The sequence below is a fragment of the Emydura macquarii genome, unplaced genomic scaffold, assembly GCF_026122565.2.
Source record: "Emydura macquarii macquarii isolate MOO-44397 ecotype Brisbane River unplaced genomic scaffold, CSIRO-AGI_Emac_v2 contig_2846, whole genome shotgun sequence".
In the NCBI taxonomy this organism is placed as follows: domain Eukaryota; kingdom Metazoa; phylum Chordata; order Testudines; family Chelidae; genus Emydura; species Emydura macquarii.
The window spans coordinates 1,325,323-1,342,774 of record NW_027132983.1 but is presented as its reverse complement, the minus strand read 5'-3'; the positions used below and the strand labels follow the sequence as shown (position 1 = coordinate 1,342,774).

Here is a 17,452-nt window from a genome sequence, read left to right as displayed (position 1 = left end):
CCCCCCCCGGCTAGCACAGCACTGCTGAGGGACATGCTACCAAGGTCTTTGCAAGCTCACAGCTGCCACCAGCATTCCTGGGTGAAGCAGGGAGTCCCAGCACAGATGGGGGCACTGCATGTTTACAGAAGTCTTGGATTTCTGTAACTGGTGCTGGCTTCCCCAGCAGGTTTTGCGGCAGAATAATCTGACAGACACCTCCAAACCTTCAGAGGCCGTCCCCCCACCCAAGGGGTTTCTGTGATCCCAAAGTCAGCAGTGACAAGTGCTGGCCGGTCCTCTGCTGCTGTGGCTGTGCATGGGGTGTAGGTGGGCCTCAGGAGGGAGCCCACAACCCAGCCAAGGCAAATGGTCAATGGAACTTGTTCACCAAGGGAGGGGGGGCATGGCAGGAAATGGACCAGCTGGAAGGTACAGGCTAGACCAGGCCTCATGGGTCCCTTCTAGACACCCCCCCCCCCCCCCATTTGTTGCTCTGCCTGTTCCAGTCCTGCCATCTCAGCAACTTACCCCACCTCTGAACTTAGCTCTGGGACTTTGTTTTCTTATTCTGGGGCACCACCTCATCTGTCCACCTCACCTGTGGCTCTAGGCCCCAGTTCTTGCTAATTACCATAATTTTTCCTAGCACTATGCTACCCTTCAGCCTACACACACACACACACACACACACACACACACACACACACACACCCCAGTTCTGAGACCCAAAGCAGTGCTATTTGGGTTTTAAGCCAATGCCCCAGATTTTCAACAGTCAAACACACTTATTTCTTGACGAGGTGTTTGACAACTTATTGAACTATCAAACTCAGTGGCCAGGGGAGGGAGGCGCTATGCCCTGTGGATACATACTAAGTAAGATTTGTGGCGAGCCATTAAAAAGGCCCAAGCATCAAGTCCTTTTTCCCCCAGTGGAGTTCTACATTGGTTGAAAGGGGCCACTGTCAGCATAAATTCATTCAGAGCTTCCTCCATTCCTTGCCAGAAACTGACAGAGGCAGGGGTATGAACAGCAACCTGTTCGTACAGAGATGGTCCCTACAGGGCCAGGTTACTACTGGGGCCCCAGCGCTTACAGATTGGGATGGAGAAGGTGCAACTTGCAGGTGAAATTTCCCCTTTCAATACCCCAGTGCTTATAGTGTCACAGCTGAGCCTATTTGAAGGCGCAGCTCTCCCAAAACAGGGTGATCACCTAGCTTTGTTTGCAGCACAACCCACCCGGTGTAAGAACAAGCTACTAGTGTTTTGAGGCTAATTGGTTAACCAGAAGCCCTCCCTGCTGTGTGAGAAACAGCATCTCTTTGCTGCACTGAATCCCACTAACCTGAATGTAATCAGATAAGAGCATTTCTCACGCCCGCCCCCCCGCCCCAGCTCCTCTGCTTAGCAACTGGGGGGGTGGGGGGGAGACCTGTGGGCTCATCCAACACTGGGCACTTGTACTTTCAGGGGCAGGAGACACGCATTCCAGCTAAGAAGTCTGTTCTATTTCTGTTATGATTCTGTGCTGACTACTATTCTTCCCTGCGGCTCTGAGGGCTTTGCTCTGGTCCACTGGGTATGTTCAGTTCTTTTTTCCTCACGGAATTCTCTCTAAGACTTCAGAAGTCATATGTCTCTGTGAAAATCCCCTGCAGCAAGGAGCAAAACCCTTAAAACGCACAGATGCTTATGCACACAGCTTCCATATCAGGGTCAGAGAACCTCAGACAAAGTTCCTTTAGACACTGCTGGGAGATGTCACTCTCAGGAGGTAGGGAACGCTTAGCGGGCAACCTATGTCACATCTTAGGCAAAAGGACTGTCTAATGCAATGGGCTGGTAACAGCTGCAACCGCCTGATGCTGTTCTAGGGTGTGGGGGTGTCGTGAGCACAAACCCTTCAGAAGCAACACAGCTTGTTTCACACAGGAGCTGAGGACTACAAATTCTTGTAGTTAAAGAGATTAAAAATAGCATTCTGCACTGTTCCAGCCAACCCCAATCACGCTACTGTGAAAGCCAGCACACGGCTGATGCTAAATGCTATTATTATCCTGAATCCTATCCAACGGTATCGTAGGAAACCATACGAGAGAACCAGATTAAGAGAGCAGAGCCATGTTAGTACCTGCTGAGCTGTTCTGCACCCTTCTAGCCCACATTTATGCTTATACATAGTTTCCGCTCTTCCACAAAAACCACTATACCATGTAATTAAGGGAGAAAAAAGTATAAGCTCCAGCTTTCCCCAGGCACAAGATGGATTTTCATTTGTTGACACACAAACAAGCCTCTCACTCAATATACATAGATGTCCAGCTTGCAGTAAGCTGTCTACGATGGGGACGTTGGGAGAGGTAACCAAACACACAAAGGTTCACTTGTCTTTTGCTTCAGACTTTTGACTGGCTATGTGAGTTCTTATATTAGCCCCCCCCAAAAAAACAAAAACAAAAACATGGTATCTAAGCTGCTTCGTGGAATAAAAAGGGACAACCTTTTGTTCCCTGACACCAGGCCCTAGCTGGTGGGGGGAGGGAGGGAAGAATATCTTATTTGCAGAATCTAGTCCACAGAAAGGAATAAAAGCAATAAGCGTGTTATTCACCAGTTGGAGTAAAATGGAAGGAATACTGAAAAAAATATAAATTTGCTTTTTTGCATGTCTCGCAGCTGGACCAATGGACCTAAACTGCAGTGTTTCACTGCCTGCTTCTCACTGGGGCTGCTTGGATGCACACTTCTGTGGTGGGGAGGGGGTGTTCAACTGTGAATGAAAACTGTGTTTAAATGGGCTTGATACCTACAACAAAACAATCCACCTTTTGGCCTAAGTTGAGTTGTTGCCTTTAAGTTCGCAAAAGTTTGTTTCCAACTTTAAGCATGCCCAGCCTATACCAGAAAGCAATTACTTGTCTGTTAGTTTGCTTAGCCTCTGCAATTTCACTGAAGTAGGCACAAGTTTCTTGAGGCCTCTTACAGCATTAGCATTTAGTATTTAAAAATGAAGAGCCCCACGCCTTTTACTACATGATTTACCTAAACACACGGAGATAAGTTGATGCCTTTACCTCAGTGGTTCTCAACCTATTTACCCTTGTAGGCCACATATGTGGGCCACATCCAATCCTACCTGCATGCACCTCAGGATGAGATCCTGAGGCAGTTGTGTGCTGATTGGGCCGCAGGTTTAGACCCACTGCTTTACCTCCACACAAAGCTATTCTCTAGCCAAACTTTTTGGATGGGTTCAAGATGGGGACCTGCCTGTAGAGAAATCCAGCTCTCTGTTAATAAGCAGATAACCAGATGCTAAGGAATTCAATAGAGAGGTGAACTAGATACTGTGGTGTCTCTGTGCTCCTCTTGGCATACATGTGCTCTCAGGCCATTGAGTCAAAGTATAGACATGTCTGTCACTTCCTTTTTGAAATGCAACTACAGCCCATGTTAGGGCACAGCCCATGTCACACCTGAATCACGCACCAAACTGTAGACACTTGAAATGGTCCATGGCACAGTACTTGTACCAGGGAACTCTGGGCTCTCCCCTCTCCCCTGGGCTGTTGTTACTAGATGTGACTACATGGTGATTTTTGAGCTCCTCTCTCCCCCAGCTCTGATTTCATGAAACATTCAAAGTACCAATTCAAGGAGAAAGAGACTAAGGCCCTGAGCCCAAAAAATGCTGAGCACCTACAATTTCAACTGACTTTTTACACCACATCAGGCCTTACGTCACATTTACTTTTCACTGGAAGCAGCCCCTTTACAACCACTGTAGAGGTTATTGACAAGGGCCAAGTGCCTCCCTAAGCCACAGGTGCCTCATGAAGAAGAGCTTGCTTGGGCGGCGGTGCTGGGGGGTCAAAACCATTGCCAGTCTCCCACTGTTCTTTGTTCTCTGCTTTATTCAGTCCTCATCACCCCCCCGCCCCCGCCATTACTGCAGGAGCTCAAAAATTAAATTGTGCATGAAACCAAATTCCACACACTTGAGCCCAGAAAATGCTGTTTATGGTCACTGAGGACATTAGTGGGCCATAAAAAGGGATCAGAACAGCTCAGTCTTGTATGGACACAGGTTTCACTGACTAGCCAGGCACTGGACACAGAAACATGGTTTTTAAAGAAAAAATAATATTTATTTGCAATATAAACAAAAGTCCCAATATTGGTTCCGTATATATAGGGTCATTAATTTACCTTCATAACTCAGAAAGCAAAACCATTCCTCCCTAACAAGCTCTCATTTGTATAAGTCAGAGGATGTCTTTTTTTCCTTTAAAGAAGACAGACCGCTTACAGTACAGGAAGCCTTTATAAGCCAGCTTAGCTGTAATGCACTACAGATGCACTGTCTAAAATCCCTGAAAAAAAAAAAAAATTCCTCCATGAGGTAAAATGCAATTAGGATATTCTCAGTTTGCACGCTCACTCTCAACCATACTTATCCATTCTCCCTTCCCTGATGACCCACAATCCCAACATTGTTACAAAAACCACACACAAAAAAACAACCCAACCAAACAAAAACCAACAAAAAAAAAAAAAAAAAAAAAAAAAAAAATTCCAACATCCTGGTAACATCTTTTAAGGAAAAACAAAAGTTTCATGATCTGACAGCATCAAACGTTCCTCCATATGGAAGAGGGCTTTTTCCTTCTCCCCCCACCCCTTTTTTTTTTTTTTTTTTTTTTTTTTTTGAAAAAAAAAAAAAAAAAAAAAGTACAAAAACTGGATGTTTAGAAAAAATTCCGTGGCTTTTTTTGTTTTTAAGTTACATGAGAGTTCCAGTGGATGAGGAGGTGGGAGAAGGGAAGGACTACATTGCAGCCAATAAAAGAAACCTCCAGATCCATTCTGCCCTCCTCCCAGAAGTTAGTACCACTTCTTCAGCATACGAGACCTTTGCCAAACATCAGCCAGAAACATTAACAAGTCTTCTTGTTATAGAAGGCACGGCAAAAAGTTACTTGAAAAAGGGAAACCCATCCGAACTTCTGCTGAGCAGTCTCGTAATTCACCGTTTTTACAACACTCAGGTCGTTATTTCACACATTTCCACTCCCCTTCCACAGTTTGTGCATGACCCCACAGCAGTATCATTCTATAAAAGCTTTGCTCTGCTCCAAGCTTTTGGAGTACCAGTAGCACTAGATGCCCAGCCTCACACACAAAAGAATTAAGTGTGCGAGATTAAGTGCCAACATCACAAGTCTTTTCTTTACTTCGGAAGCTGGAATGATTTCAGGCCAGCAGTATAACATTAATAGTTCAACAGACGGCAGAGAAGGAGTGCTAGCCTCAAACATGCTTCTACCAACTCTGGAGGCTTCACAAGGTTTACCTCTGGCAACAGCAGTCAGTGTTTTTGGTTGGGGGGAAGGGGGGAGGGTGGCATTTAAAAAGAGGCTTGTAGCTTAGACACCTTGGCTGATTCAGTGCAGTTTGTGATTTTATGAGTGTGGGAGTGGCAGAGAGGTTCAGACCAACTGGCCTTCAAAAATAACAAAGCTTCCTACCAGATGCTAGCAAAAACAGCAGCACGCGTCTCTCTCTGGTGTACCCAGTAATATGCCAGGCTGTCTCACGGTTTCACAAAGTGTGCAAAATGCATTTGGTCAATATAAACATTTGATTTAAAAAAAAAGAAAAAAAAGAAAGAAAGATAGATAGATAGATCAAAGAAGAACAGAATAAAATACTGGTTTTGCAGCCTTGTCTGTACAAACAGTCAGGAACTTACATATTTAAAATGAGTTTGAGCCCAAGACTCAGAGTAAGATTACCTTTTTTTAAAAAAGTAAACATGGGTTTTAAAACAGTCTTGGGCCAACACCTTTTGTTCAAGGTTACCAAGTGCGTAAATCTCCTTTACTTTCCACAACAACCTAATACACAGGTAGCTTTACGTGTGTTTGAGTGCGTGCCGTTCGCCAGTCTCAACACACCCAGGAGAGCAGTTATTGCCGATAACAGCTGCGCTCAGAACGCCACAATATCCCTCATGTTACATAACCCCTTTAAACAGATTACTCTTTGATCCATTTTGATTAGCATCAGGATACTAATAAATGGCCTTAGCCTTTTTCAAGCAGCAATCAGACACCTCTACTTGGAGAAACTAGTTCTTTCAAGGCTGCCTGGCAAGATACATATATTTTTAATATTTGAAATGCTCAAGAGAAGCTATTCAAGGCTCGAGTTCGCAACCAAACATCCTCCTCTTCATGTGGACTCTAAAGTGTTCAGCTGGAACAGGTTGTGATTGGTGGGGGTGGTAAAGTACAGTTGCTCACTGGGGGAACGGTTGTCACATGGGCTGTTGAGTCCCAGAGTCCTCTCGAAGTCCAGGAGCTGGCCCATGAAGTTAAAGTTTGGGGAGATATTAGACTTTTTCCTTTTCACAAAGTCATAGGCGTCATTCAGGGACAAGTTCATTTTTTGCATCAAGTAGGCAACGGTCACTGTCACAGACCTGCTGATGCCAGCTAGGCAGTGAACCAGGATACCACATTTCTTGGTACGGGCCTCATCTGAAACAAGAGGAAAAAAGAATACATTTAGACCTCTGTAGCAAAAATGCATTCCCTGGAGCAGGGCTAGATGGCAGCTGCAGGTTTACAGAAGCAGGTCACTGCCAGAAATTGATCCACTGCTCCAGCAGGTCAGAGTGTAAGACTAAATTTAACTCCACACATTTTCCTCCTCAAAAATCAGACACCCTGACAATATGCCCCAGCGATGCAGTCATACTTAGCACTTCAGCTTCTCCATGCTTAACAAAGATTAATTAAAGCTTACAACACCTCTCTGAGAGAAGTAATAATACTTTCTATTTCATACAAGGGAGAGACTAAGGTAGAGCATTTAAGTAACTTGCCTACGGCCAGAAAGAGGCAGTGTCAGAGATGGAATTACAAATCCAGAGTTCCTAACACCCAAACCTGCTCCACATCCCTCTCACAATTCATATTAATTAATCAGTGCTAAGATTGTGTTGTAAAGTCTAAACAATCACGTGACCAGACACAACATCAAAAAAACAGCGGGGAAAAAAAAAACTTGAGGTTTTTTTTTTTTTAATTTTCTGAATACAGTGGAAACTGATTCAAGTGAACTTTGCAATAGAGGAACTTTACTTATCATGACATTGTTCTTTAGGGATGAGGTAGGAGTGAAACAGACTTCACTCTAGCAAGATTTGTGTCATAGTGAATCTATCAAGACAAATGGTGGCAGAGGGAAAAGGAAAGATAGCATGTAGTAAAACTGCAATTTCTCTTAGCAACTAATTGCCACTGCTTGACAAACATCTGTATTGTCTCTTTCTCAGAGCCTGAACAGCATGATCCCTCCATGAATTGACATCATACAGTTGAGAGGGAAATGCTACTGAGAATGCTGCATACATAAAAATATACTGCAAAGTTTACTTCTGGGAAGAACTGTATTTCAAATCAGTCATCTGTCATACAACTTGGCAGTGAAGGATAAGATGCTATGAGAAAGTAAACCTCCAGCCCCGCTCTGTTAAAAGCCAGAGCTTAAAAAAAAAAAAAAAAGTACTCCAACACCACAGACTTAGGGATGGGCAGATAGGAGGCTACAAAGGGGTAGTTAAAAACAAGCCTAGGTCTGACCTTCTAGCCCCCACATTACTGTGTTAGATGCTCGAATATAAAGGACAGTAACTCTGCAGATTACATTGCCACTCCTCAGTTTCAGAATTTCTCTGATGTATTTTTGTCTTTCATCTGAGCTAAGCCCCGTTTGTAAAGTTTTGGTTTTATAGTAAGTGAGTGAGGTAATCCTCCATTTCCTGTCATTAAAGACAAAGCACAAGTGTGGTGTTCACAGAAACATGCTCTGACAATGCCACAGACCATCCACGAGGAAGGCGAAACAGCATCCCCACACCTTGCTAATCTTTGGACTTTAGTCCAGGACTGTGCTATTAGAGGGTGGGAGAAAGAAATAGGAATGGCAACTGGTTCCTTCAACCCAACTGCAAATCCAGCCAAGGTCCTAACACTGCATTCATTGTTCCATTTAAGACTTCAATGTCAACACAGAGGCATCTAGGTCCCTTACAGAGGCTATGGTATAAAAGCAAGAGTAACATTTCACTTCACACAGGTATCAGTCATTTTGAACAGATAGAAAGTTAGTCTTTTTAATGGTTAAAAGTGAGGACAGCTACTTGTGCCATTCAATACTGATAAAAATCTGATATTATTAGGCCAACCACTACCATCACTGAATAGTTCACATGCACGTGGGAAGCATGCATTTTATTCAGCCTGATAGTCATCTACCACAGCACAAAAAAAGCAATTCTGGAAGTTAAAGTTATCCTGGGAAAAGCTCTGTCCTGAAAAGTCCTTTTTAAAAAAGGTGTCTTTAGGGCTTGTCTACAGAGGGAAATTTCCGAGCAATAATTATATCAGTATGATTATACTGCTCCCTGTGTTAGACTGGAATAGGAGCATCTGCATGGGCAATTACATCAGTATAACTATAGCGGTCTAATTACACCTGTAGATTTCCCCATGTAGACAAGTCCTCCAATTTTACCTCCGTATGATTTAAGGATCTCCATACAGGTATTGAGTATGAGCAACTGCAGACATCAGTCAAATCAGTTCACATTTCCCAAACTAAGACAATACTACACCCCTCATTCTTCGCTGCTTCCCGCCTTATATAGATATTTACATCTGTATAGAACGACTATACAAGGCAGTGGAGAATCAGGCCCTATAACCAAAATTACTTTTAACAATCAATTCTGGGGAACCCAACTTAAGATGCCTTAATGGGTACTGATTTGCTGAGCACTAGTCCTCTGAAGTCGAGGCACCATCAAAAAGTACCTCAGTTTGGATACTGAAAAGCAATTGATTTTGGATGCCTCAGTCTTGGCACATGTACAACGTCTAATCGTAGAAGTGTACAACTTTTACATCCATGTACAGACGAGTGGCGACTGCTACGGAAAGCAGTTCACTGCATTCGCAAGTTGTGATTGCTAAAAGGATGTTCTGCCAACAGCAGAATTCCAACACCTACCAATGAAAGCAATGGCCTCCGGGAAGAACTGAGAGAGATTCTGACTCCAGTGATCTGAGATGGGAATCTGTTTATATTTAAACTCTCCGTTGTTCTCGAACATGTTTGGCAGGTTGGGAGTCACGTTCAAGATGTACTTAATGCCGTATTTGCCCAAAATATCTAGGTTGGTAGAATCTTTGGCACAACCCAGATACAAGTAGGGTAGGATCTGGACTGGGAAGGCAGGCTGGTTGTTAGGGATTGGGCTCCCATCCGATTCTGTGGCACTGCTTGGCTCCCTGTCAGACTCGCCATCAGAGCAATCAGAGCTTATCCTTAGTCCTCCCAGGCCAAGGACAGATGCAGGAGGAGAGTTGCTGGGTGAGGAGCTGTCAAGGTTGGTCTCACAATGCTCAGAGTATTCGGTCTGAAATTTGTTAAAGCCACCTGGAAAAAATAAATGCATTTTACTGTTTAAAATGAGAGGTTCTTGCATCAGTTACTGGGTTACACTAAGTGTAAACAGCCTACTTCGGTATTTGTTTCTCCCTAGCAAAAGGGCTGCGCAAATTCAGATCCCTGAAATGCAGATTATCAAGGGCCTGGTTGTGCTACCCTTACTCCCAGAGTAGCTCTTTACCTGGCAAACAGTTCCACTGAAGTAAATGGAACTACAGGTTGTATCATGGCACTGCTTAGCATGAGTACGGGTAGCAGAATCACTAAGTAGGGACCCATCCACTTCCCATTTATAAATACATAAATAAATAAATAAATAAAGCAATGGCAAGAGACTCATTGAATCTGAGCTCGCTTTCACTGAAGTCAAAGCTGCTCAGTTTTAGTTTCCTCATAATTTAATATCTTTAGGTTCTCAGAAATATAAACCTAAGTCTTTTTCCCTTTTGAGATGGCTCAGACAAGAGCTACTGTGTTATTTAACATGTGAGGAAGCCACAAAAACAGTGACTCCCTAGTCAGAAACAATTCAAACCCCATCTATGAAAGATTTCACTTTCAAAACAGTTAAGGTATGGGTTTTGCACGGTAAATTGAGTCCAACCTCTAATCTGTACATTACAGACACACTTTGCATTGGATCATTTGTTACAGAACTTTTTAAAAATACAAAAAAGATACAGAGGATCCAAAATGCCTATCACTCAGCATTTCCTCTTCAGTGCCTCAGCTTAGCAGGATGAGGAAGGGAAGGAAAGTAGGGGGAAAGGGGTGGGAGAAGAGACTCTATCTTCGTTTTAATATATATTATCAGGAGCTTAGCCATCATTATCCAAAGCTGATGAAAGGCGTCAGTAGAAAAGCCTCCTGAAAACTTTGTTAGTGGGTTTGGTGGTTGTGGGAGGATCATTGAGCAGAACAGACAGCCCCTGCCACATCCATTCATGAAAACAGGGCTCTTTCTTCCCCTCCTCCTCTCCCCTCCTCCCCCAATAGAGAAAGACAACATGGAGAAGCCATTTTGGAATTTTAATTGAAAACATTTTCCACCAAGGCCCCAGGAAAAAAGGAGGGAGAGAGAGAGAAAGAGAGAGAGAAAGATCTAACTCCTCCTCTCCCTATTAAAGATGGCTTAAAAGTAACTTCAAAGCTGTTCCTTCCTGCTTAAGGGAGAGATCAGTTAAAAAAGCAAATGACAGAGCTAATCAGATAACACTAAAGAGTGATGGGAGAAGGGGGGAATTTAACACTAAGACATAAATGGAGGAGGGAAAGGGAAGAGTATATCCCACAATCAGATCAAGAGTCATGACTGGGACCTGTCCCTGGTGTCCGGCAGGCATGTCCCACTATTTCAATTGCTAACAGATCTAAATGCTAGAAAGATGGAAATACTCCAACCTTAGATAACCCATTCCTCTCTCCCACACCCCCTCTACAATGCCATACGCTCCAGGAAGCCTGGCCATCTCCTCCTTGCCCCATATCACTGGGCTCCCTCTAGTTAAAGAGAAGTGTTTTTAAATGGTTGAAAGGGGCAATTTTTCTTCTGCTTTGCATACCATTTCTGCCTCAACCCTGCCTCCCAGTGACCGCAGTGGGGTGTGCTTTGGGAATGGAGCGCGTTTGACCAGGCCAGAGTTTGGGGGGTGCCTTTAGAGATTTAGTGGAGAAGAAAAAAATTAATAGGATATAAATCAAGATCTTAAGGAGGAAGCTACAAGGAGCTGACTGTGTTTCATTCAGAGACTAAAAGCAAGACACCATCCCCACAAATCTAGAAGTGCTAAGCTAGTGCTCTGAAATATCCCCAGGTGTACAGCAACGGCATCAATGGAGTGTGTGTCTAAGAGGCAAAAGGGGACAGTACCAGTACAAGAAACACCGCCCCTACCACAGACATTACTGGATCTAGGAATTTCTAGATGGAGAGGGGGGATCCAAGAGCTGTTTTGATTGAAAATGAAGCCCTAGCTACTCAAATTTTGCTTTTAAAATAAATGATACAAGATTAAATTTTAGTCTACAGGGAAGAGTGTCAGATCTTCTTAAAGGTAATGTCAAGAAAGCAGCACTGAGTCCAGAATAACACAGACAGGCCTTTCAAAATACTCTGAGGGCAAGCTGCGTGTCTCCAAATGGTTTCTACAGCCAGCCAGAGGCACTCAGCTCCAGAGAGGGGGTTTATTGCACAAGGGATTGTTTTCATGCAAGGGGTACCCTGCCTCCACCCCTCTGCTCTGCTGTATAGAAAGGGTCTGCTTCAGTGTAGCGAGTTTGAGGGAGCTGCTCATAATTATTGCAGGTCAGTTCAGGACGGAGGAGGCTGCGCATGATCTGTGCCAATCTGGATTTTCCTTTCAGAGAGAAAAGAAGAAAGATGCATCTATCTCCCTCCAGTAGAGATTAGATGTTGAGAAGCTGGACTAAAGAAACAGAAGAGAGGAAAATCCTTAAGGTTGGGGAAGGGAAAGGAATCTGCCAGGCTGTTACCTCCACCCTGCCCTGCTCTCTGGAAGAGATGGATCCCTGCTCTCTTACAGCCTTTGAAAGGAATGGGAGGGGGCGACTTTGCCTACCCCACCAGTTGCAAAGAGGAGGAGGAGGGTCCCCAGCTCCAAGCCACAAATGCAAAACTTAGGGTGACTCCCCAGCCTCTCAACTCCCCAACTCCAGCACATGGAACCATTTTGTAAGAAGATTAACATGGGAGAAAATAATCCAGGCAAAAGAAAGCGTCTTTTGCTTTGAAACCACATCCTACCTCGGCTTCCCCTTCCACCCACCCACCCACGATAAAAAACACACACACACACAGTCCTCGGAGGGTGGGGAATCTCTCTTCCCCAAAAGGTCTCGATTTCGCAGGAGAGAAGAACCAGAGTCAATCGAGGGCATGGGGGGGGGGGGGGGGGGGAAGAGACTTGGACGAGAAGGAATAAAGCTCTCCGAGGAAATCGGACACAGGGTGCACAAACTGTAAAGCCGGGGAGGGAGGGGGAGAGGATGAGGTCTGGACAGAGGTGGGTGGGGGGAGGCAAAGGAAACATCTGTGTTCACATCTGGGGAAGGAGAGCTCGGCGGAGCGGGACCTGGCGCTGTCCCGGGGGCACGGGATAAGCTCGATACGCCCCCCCCCCTTACCTTTCAGGTAATACGCCTTGCAGCCGTCATCCCGCAGCTTCTGCAGCAGCAGCCCCAGCACCGAGCTGGGGGCGCCGTTGTCCTGCTGCCACTCGGCCGTGGCCTCGTCGTAGAGCAGCACCGTGTCCGCCTTGCAGCGCCGGGCGAAGCGCTCCTTGTCCTCGCCGTTGGGGATGACGGAGCGGATGGGCAGGTTGCCCTTCTTGAGGCGGCGCAGCATGAGGCCCGGGATGGCCAGGTTGATGGCCGTCTCGATGTGCGACGACTCGAAGAGCTCGTGGGGGCGGCAGTCGAGCAGCAGCAGCGAGCCGCCCGCGCCGGACTCCAGCTCCTCCTGCAGCCACTCCACGCTCTTCCACGGCACCGCCGCCGCCATGGGAGCCCGGGGGGAGCTGCCCCACATGTGATTTTTCATGAGGCTCGCAGGGCGGGCGGGGGCCAGCGGGTCAGAGGGGGGCAGGACACGGGCCGCCGCAGCAAGGGCGAGGCACCCTTCCCGTCCCTCCCGCCCGCCAGGCTCGGGGCACCGCCGAGCCGCAGGCAGCGGGCGCCAGAGGGGCAGGCAGGGGAGGCGAGAGCCAGGTGCAGAGCGAGCCCAGAGCGGCCCCAGCCGCTCGCCTCCTCCCGGGCAGCCTGCCGCAGAGATGCCGCCGTCCCAGTCCGCTCGCAGGAGCAGCGGGGATCGCCGGCTCCTTCCCCCGCCCTGGCCCGGGCCGGTGGGCGCCTGCCCGCTGCGCTGCTCTGCGCCGCGCCGCCCTCCCCTGGCAGCCTGGGGCGGCTGCGCTACAGCGCCGCTCTTCAGACGCTGCTGCTGCTGCCGCCGCGGCCGTTCGCTGCTCCCTCGCGGGCTGGCCTGGCTCCGCGCGCCTGACAGCAGCAGCCTCAATTAAAAAGGGGCTTCGCCATCCGAGCGGTGTGTCACGCTCCGGGGGGCGGGGCCGGGGAGGGAGCGAGCGGCCCAGAGGCCAGCCTTAAAGGGGACGCGGGGCTCTCCCGCTGCCAGACGGCCGCGGCCGGGCCCGGCTCAGCGCAGTCACCGCGCCGCAGACGCCTGGGCAATCGATTGCAGTTGTCCGCAAACAACCCGAAGGGCCGGATCTTCCCGCACTCTGGGAAACACTCCCCGCCCCTCGCCGCCATGGCAACCACTTGGTTTTCAAAAAACCAGCCCTCAGCCCGAGCAGAGCTGAGCGCGCAGCGAACCGCCGGTTATCGCAGGGGAGGCGTTTCCGTGCCACCAGCCCAGAGCAGCTAGCCGCCTGCCCGCACTGTGCAGCCAGCCAGTCCGTGGCCAGGATGCAGTCCCCCGGTCAGCCCAAGCGGTTTCTGCCGGTGTACCCCAGTGGAGAAGCTGGGGGGTAAGGACACCGCCTGCCCTGGAATAAAACAAGGCCAGACAGTAGGGAAAAGACTGGATATTAACAGGAGGTTTTCATCCTTGGACAGGCGCAGAACAATGAACTGGCTCCTTTTCCACAGCACAGGAGGAACGGCCCTGGCTCACTCGAGTGTGTACATCACAGCGTCTCTCTCAGACAGAACCTGGAGTCCAACTGAAGTAATGACTCCGGTATCCGAGAGCTGCACATCACAGGCGGTTCGGTTCATTCAGCCTCTCCTGCCCCTACTCTGAGTGCTTCCACCCTCTGCCTTAATAATCAGCCTCTGCCATAACCCTGGCCCCTCACTGCACACTTCTTATTCCCCCCTTGCACACTGGCTGGCCTACTTCGAGCCAGGGCTGTTCCAAAACCCCGTCTCCCTTGTTCTCTCACACCCACCACAGAGTTTGTGCTATCCCTCTCCCTGGCTAAGTACCCACAAGCAGGGCTCGTATACAGCACCCACAAGTGATGCTCTGCCCCATGACAGAGGGGAATGAAGCCACCCCTATTCCATGGCAGGATACGGCAGGACTCCAGGTTTACACCAGTCTCACTCTATGCATTTCAGAGGAGTCACACCTGATTAACACCAGGGAGTGGAAAGTCGGGTCCAAACTGTGTGCCTGAGGCCCGAGGTAGCCCAGGCTGGGCGGCCTGTGAGTTTGGGCGTCCCAAAGGCAGAGGAACCCATTCTCTGTGTTACACTCTGCACAACTCAACGGGGGGAGGCTGCCGCTGGCCTGGTCAACTTATTCTGGCAGCATGGAAGCATTGTCCTCGAGGGGCTGGAAGCAGGAACCTCGTGCGTTACACAAACTAAACCCACGATTCGACGCCACAAGCAAACGGCTCCACCAGCGCCGAGACGAGACCTCACAGCAACAGCATGGGCTGGGCTGGGCTGAAAGGAAGTGGCGGACGCTGGCCCTTTAAACAGCTTTACAAGCTGAGCCCGATTGAAGCGCCCGCTGCTCCATGTGACTTTTCCGCTTGAGAAAAAAAAAAGCCTCCCTCCTCCCCCCTCCCTTCCCGTTGTTCCCGACGCCAATGAGACGCTCCAGTGGGCGGCGATGGAACGCAAGGCCCTATCCGGGGGGGAGAGGGGCGGAGCGTTTAGAACCTGGTGTATCAAAGCGCGGGAAGGGGGCGGGACAGAGGAGGTGGTGAATGGAGCCGCAGGTAGAGATGTAAGTGACTGTCTGGGGCAGCGTGCGCAGGGCGTCATGCACTTGATCAAAGCAGCAGCAGCAGGAGCCGCACCGGCGGCGGTACTACAAAGGGGCTTGCCGTTCTTCCTCCACTGTCAGCCCAGCTGCTCAGGGGTTAATACCTTCCTTGCCTGGTTTCAAATCTCGTGCTCGGGCTGAACATGCAGCTCACACCAGCGGGAGGCTTAGAGCACTGGTGCTAGTGAGGCTGCTGGAGAGAGACAGGCACTGCTGGGCACATTCACTGAGCGGAAAACACGGCCAAGCAAACGTGATTTCTCCCTATCACATTGTGTTAAGCACTGACTCGACGCTGCCCAAGACACAAGAGTGAAGACAGCTCATGAACCAAAGAGCATTAAATCTCCCGCCCTCTATTTTAAAGAGCCCCCCCCCCTTTTTAAAAATAGCCCTGCTCTCTTGTGCTCAGGCTAGCTTTTAAAAATTAACTGGCAAATTATAAAACTAGACAATAAAGGTCCATCTGACCCACTAAAGTAAGGTGTGTTTTTAGGTGGAAAAAGACAGCTATTCTAATTTTAAAAAACCCACACAACAGGCAGTGTAGTTACAAACTAAAATGTAACCCAAACTTCTCTGAACGTTTACATTCCAGTTTAGTTTCAGGTTAAATTTTAAAAAAGAACATTTTTATATGTGAATCCCTGTATATTTTTAGATTAGACAAGTGTCTTGCTTTTCAGCATGGATCAGCATAAATAATAGCTTTGCCTGCTGAAATATTGAACTTTCAAAATGTAAAAACCATGGGAGGAATTAGCCTGTTTTCTTTCCATATAATGGATGAACCCTTTGTTACCTGCAGCTTTCAGTGCCTGGCATAAAGTCTTCCAGTTACAGATCAGACTTTATAAGTCTCTCCTTTCCAACGTGTAGGAGTATTTTTAAAAACAGAATGTTCTGTTTTCATACAAACCAGTTCTTCCATCACACTCAATTTTGCAAACTCCCATTGACTTCCACGAGAGTAGGACTGACCTTCTAAACTTTGATGGACATAATCTCTATTGTCATTGGCCTATTACTCTATATTTTTCTAGCTAATAATGTGAAATATAGACTCTGATTCTGCAATCTGATCAAACAGACAGAGTCTCATCTAAGTTAATGAGGATCCACGGGGTAAATCCATTCAGCTGAGAATGCAGGATCAGGGCCATATATGCAGGTTTGGCAGGATTTTATTTTTAATCTGGAAATGCTGATTTCACCTACACAAAACTGGTACTTATGCAAAATGACAAAAATATTCCCCATCGACAATAACTGAAATTTACAGCCATAGTAAGAAAAATGCTACTTGAGACTACAAGAGTTTGATTGAAGGATACTTACTTTGTACATTTTGATGTGTGGTATTGACAATTTGTGTTTTAATGGCTATAAAGCTTTAACTTTTTGACTCTCAATTTCTACTATCATGAAATAATTATTGTCTGACCCCCCACCCCCCATGAAAATTTAAATTGATAAAAAATCTAAAAAAAGCTTAATAATCAATATTATCCATCAAAATTATAAATAACCAAGTTCTGCTAAGCCTACGTTATACAAAAAAACTGAGTTTTAAAAACACTGAGCATCACCCTTTATAAATGCTTATATTTTAGAAGATACCCAACTCATTCATTTTAAATTACATTTTAAAAATACACTTTGTATTCAAGCTGGCAACAAACATCAGGTTGTCTCTGAAAGGTCTTGAAACCGCTCAAGATCAGGATTTCCCAAAGTCAGGGATTGTAACTGGAACTTTAATTTAGCCAGTGTCTCTGTGGCAGTCACATACGTTGGAGAGTTGCAGTTTTCTGAGGCACCCATTTGTCATGGATGTTTTATGTTCATGTCGTGCATTTGGACTGGGTTGGCTTTTAAGGAGGATTTTATTTTATTTTCTTTTCGATGCAGATGAAAAAAAAAACCTATCAAATGTTCCTTCCTCTGAGTCTGATCTTTAGGAGCTTGATTCTGCATAGTGGTCCTGATCCAGCAAAGCACCTTAAGCACATGCTTAACTTTAAACATGTAAATAGTCTCATTGCAAAACTCAGTGATGTAAATGGGTGCAGGAGCAGCTGCTATACATATGGTCTATGGGTATCAGCAGTGGTAGTGCTAGCCCATGGGGGGCTCTAGGCAGGAATATTCCCCACCCCACCCACAAAACAGGCGAGGTCTTATGAAAATAAC

General features: G+C 46.9%; 1 protein-coding gene across 1 annotated transcript; it reads right to left on the bottom strand.

Moving 5' to 3' along the window:
- Positions 1 to 4,704: 4,704 nt before the first annotated feature.
- LOC137166394 (dual specificity protein phosphatase 7-like) lies at positions 4,705 to 13,814 on the bottom strand. Its single transcript, XM_067568102.1, has 3 exons — positions 12,649 to 13,814; positions 9,064 to 9,492; positions 4,705 to 6,527 (listed from the first exon to the last, which is right to left on the bottom strand). The coding sequence occupies exons 1-3, from the start codon at positions 13,061 to 13,063 to the stop codon at positions 6,220 to 6,222; spliced, it is 1,152 nt and encodes a 383-aa protein (XP_067424203.1). The 5' UTR covers positions 13,064 to 13,814; the 3' UTR covers positions 4,705 to 6,219.
- Positions 13,815 to 17,452: the final 3,638 nt, after the last annotated feature.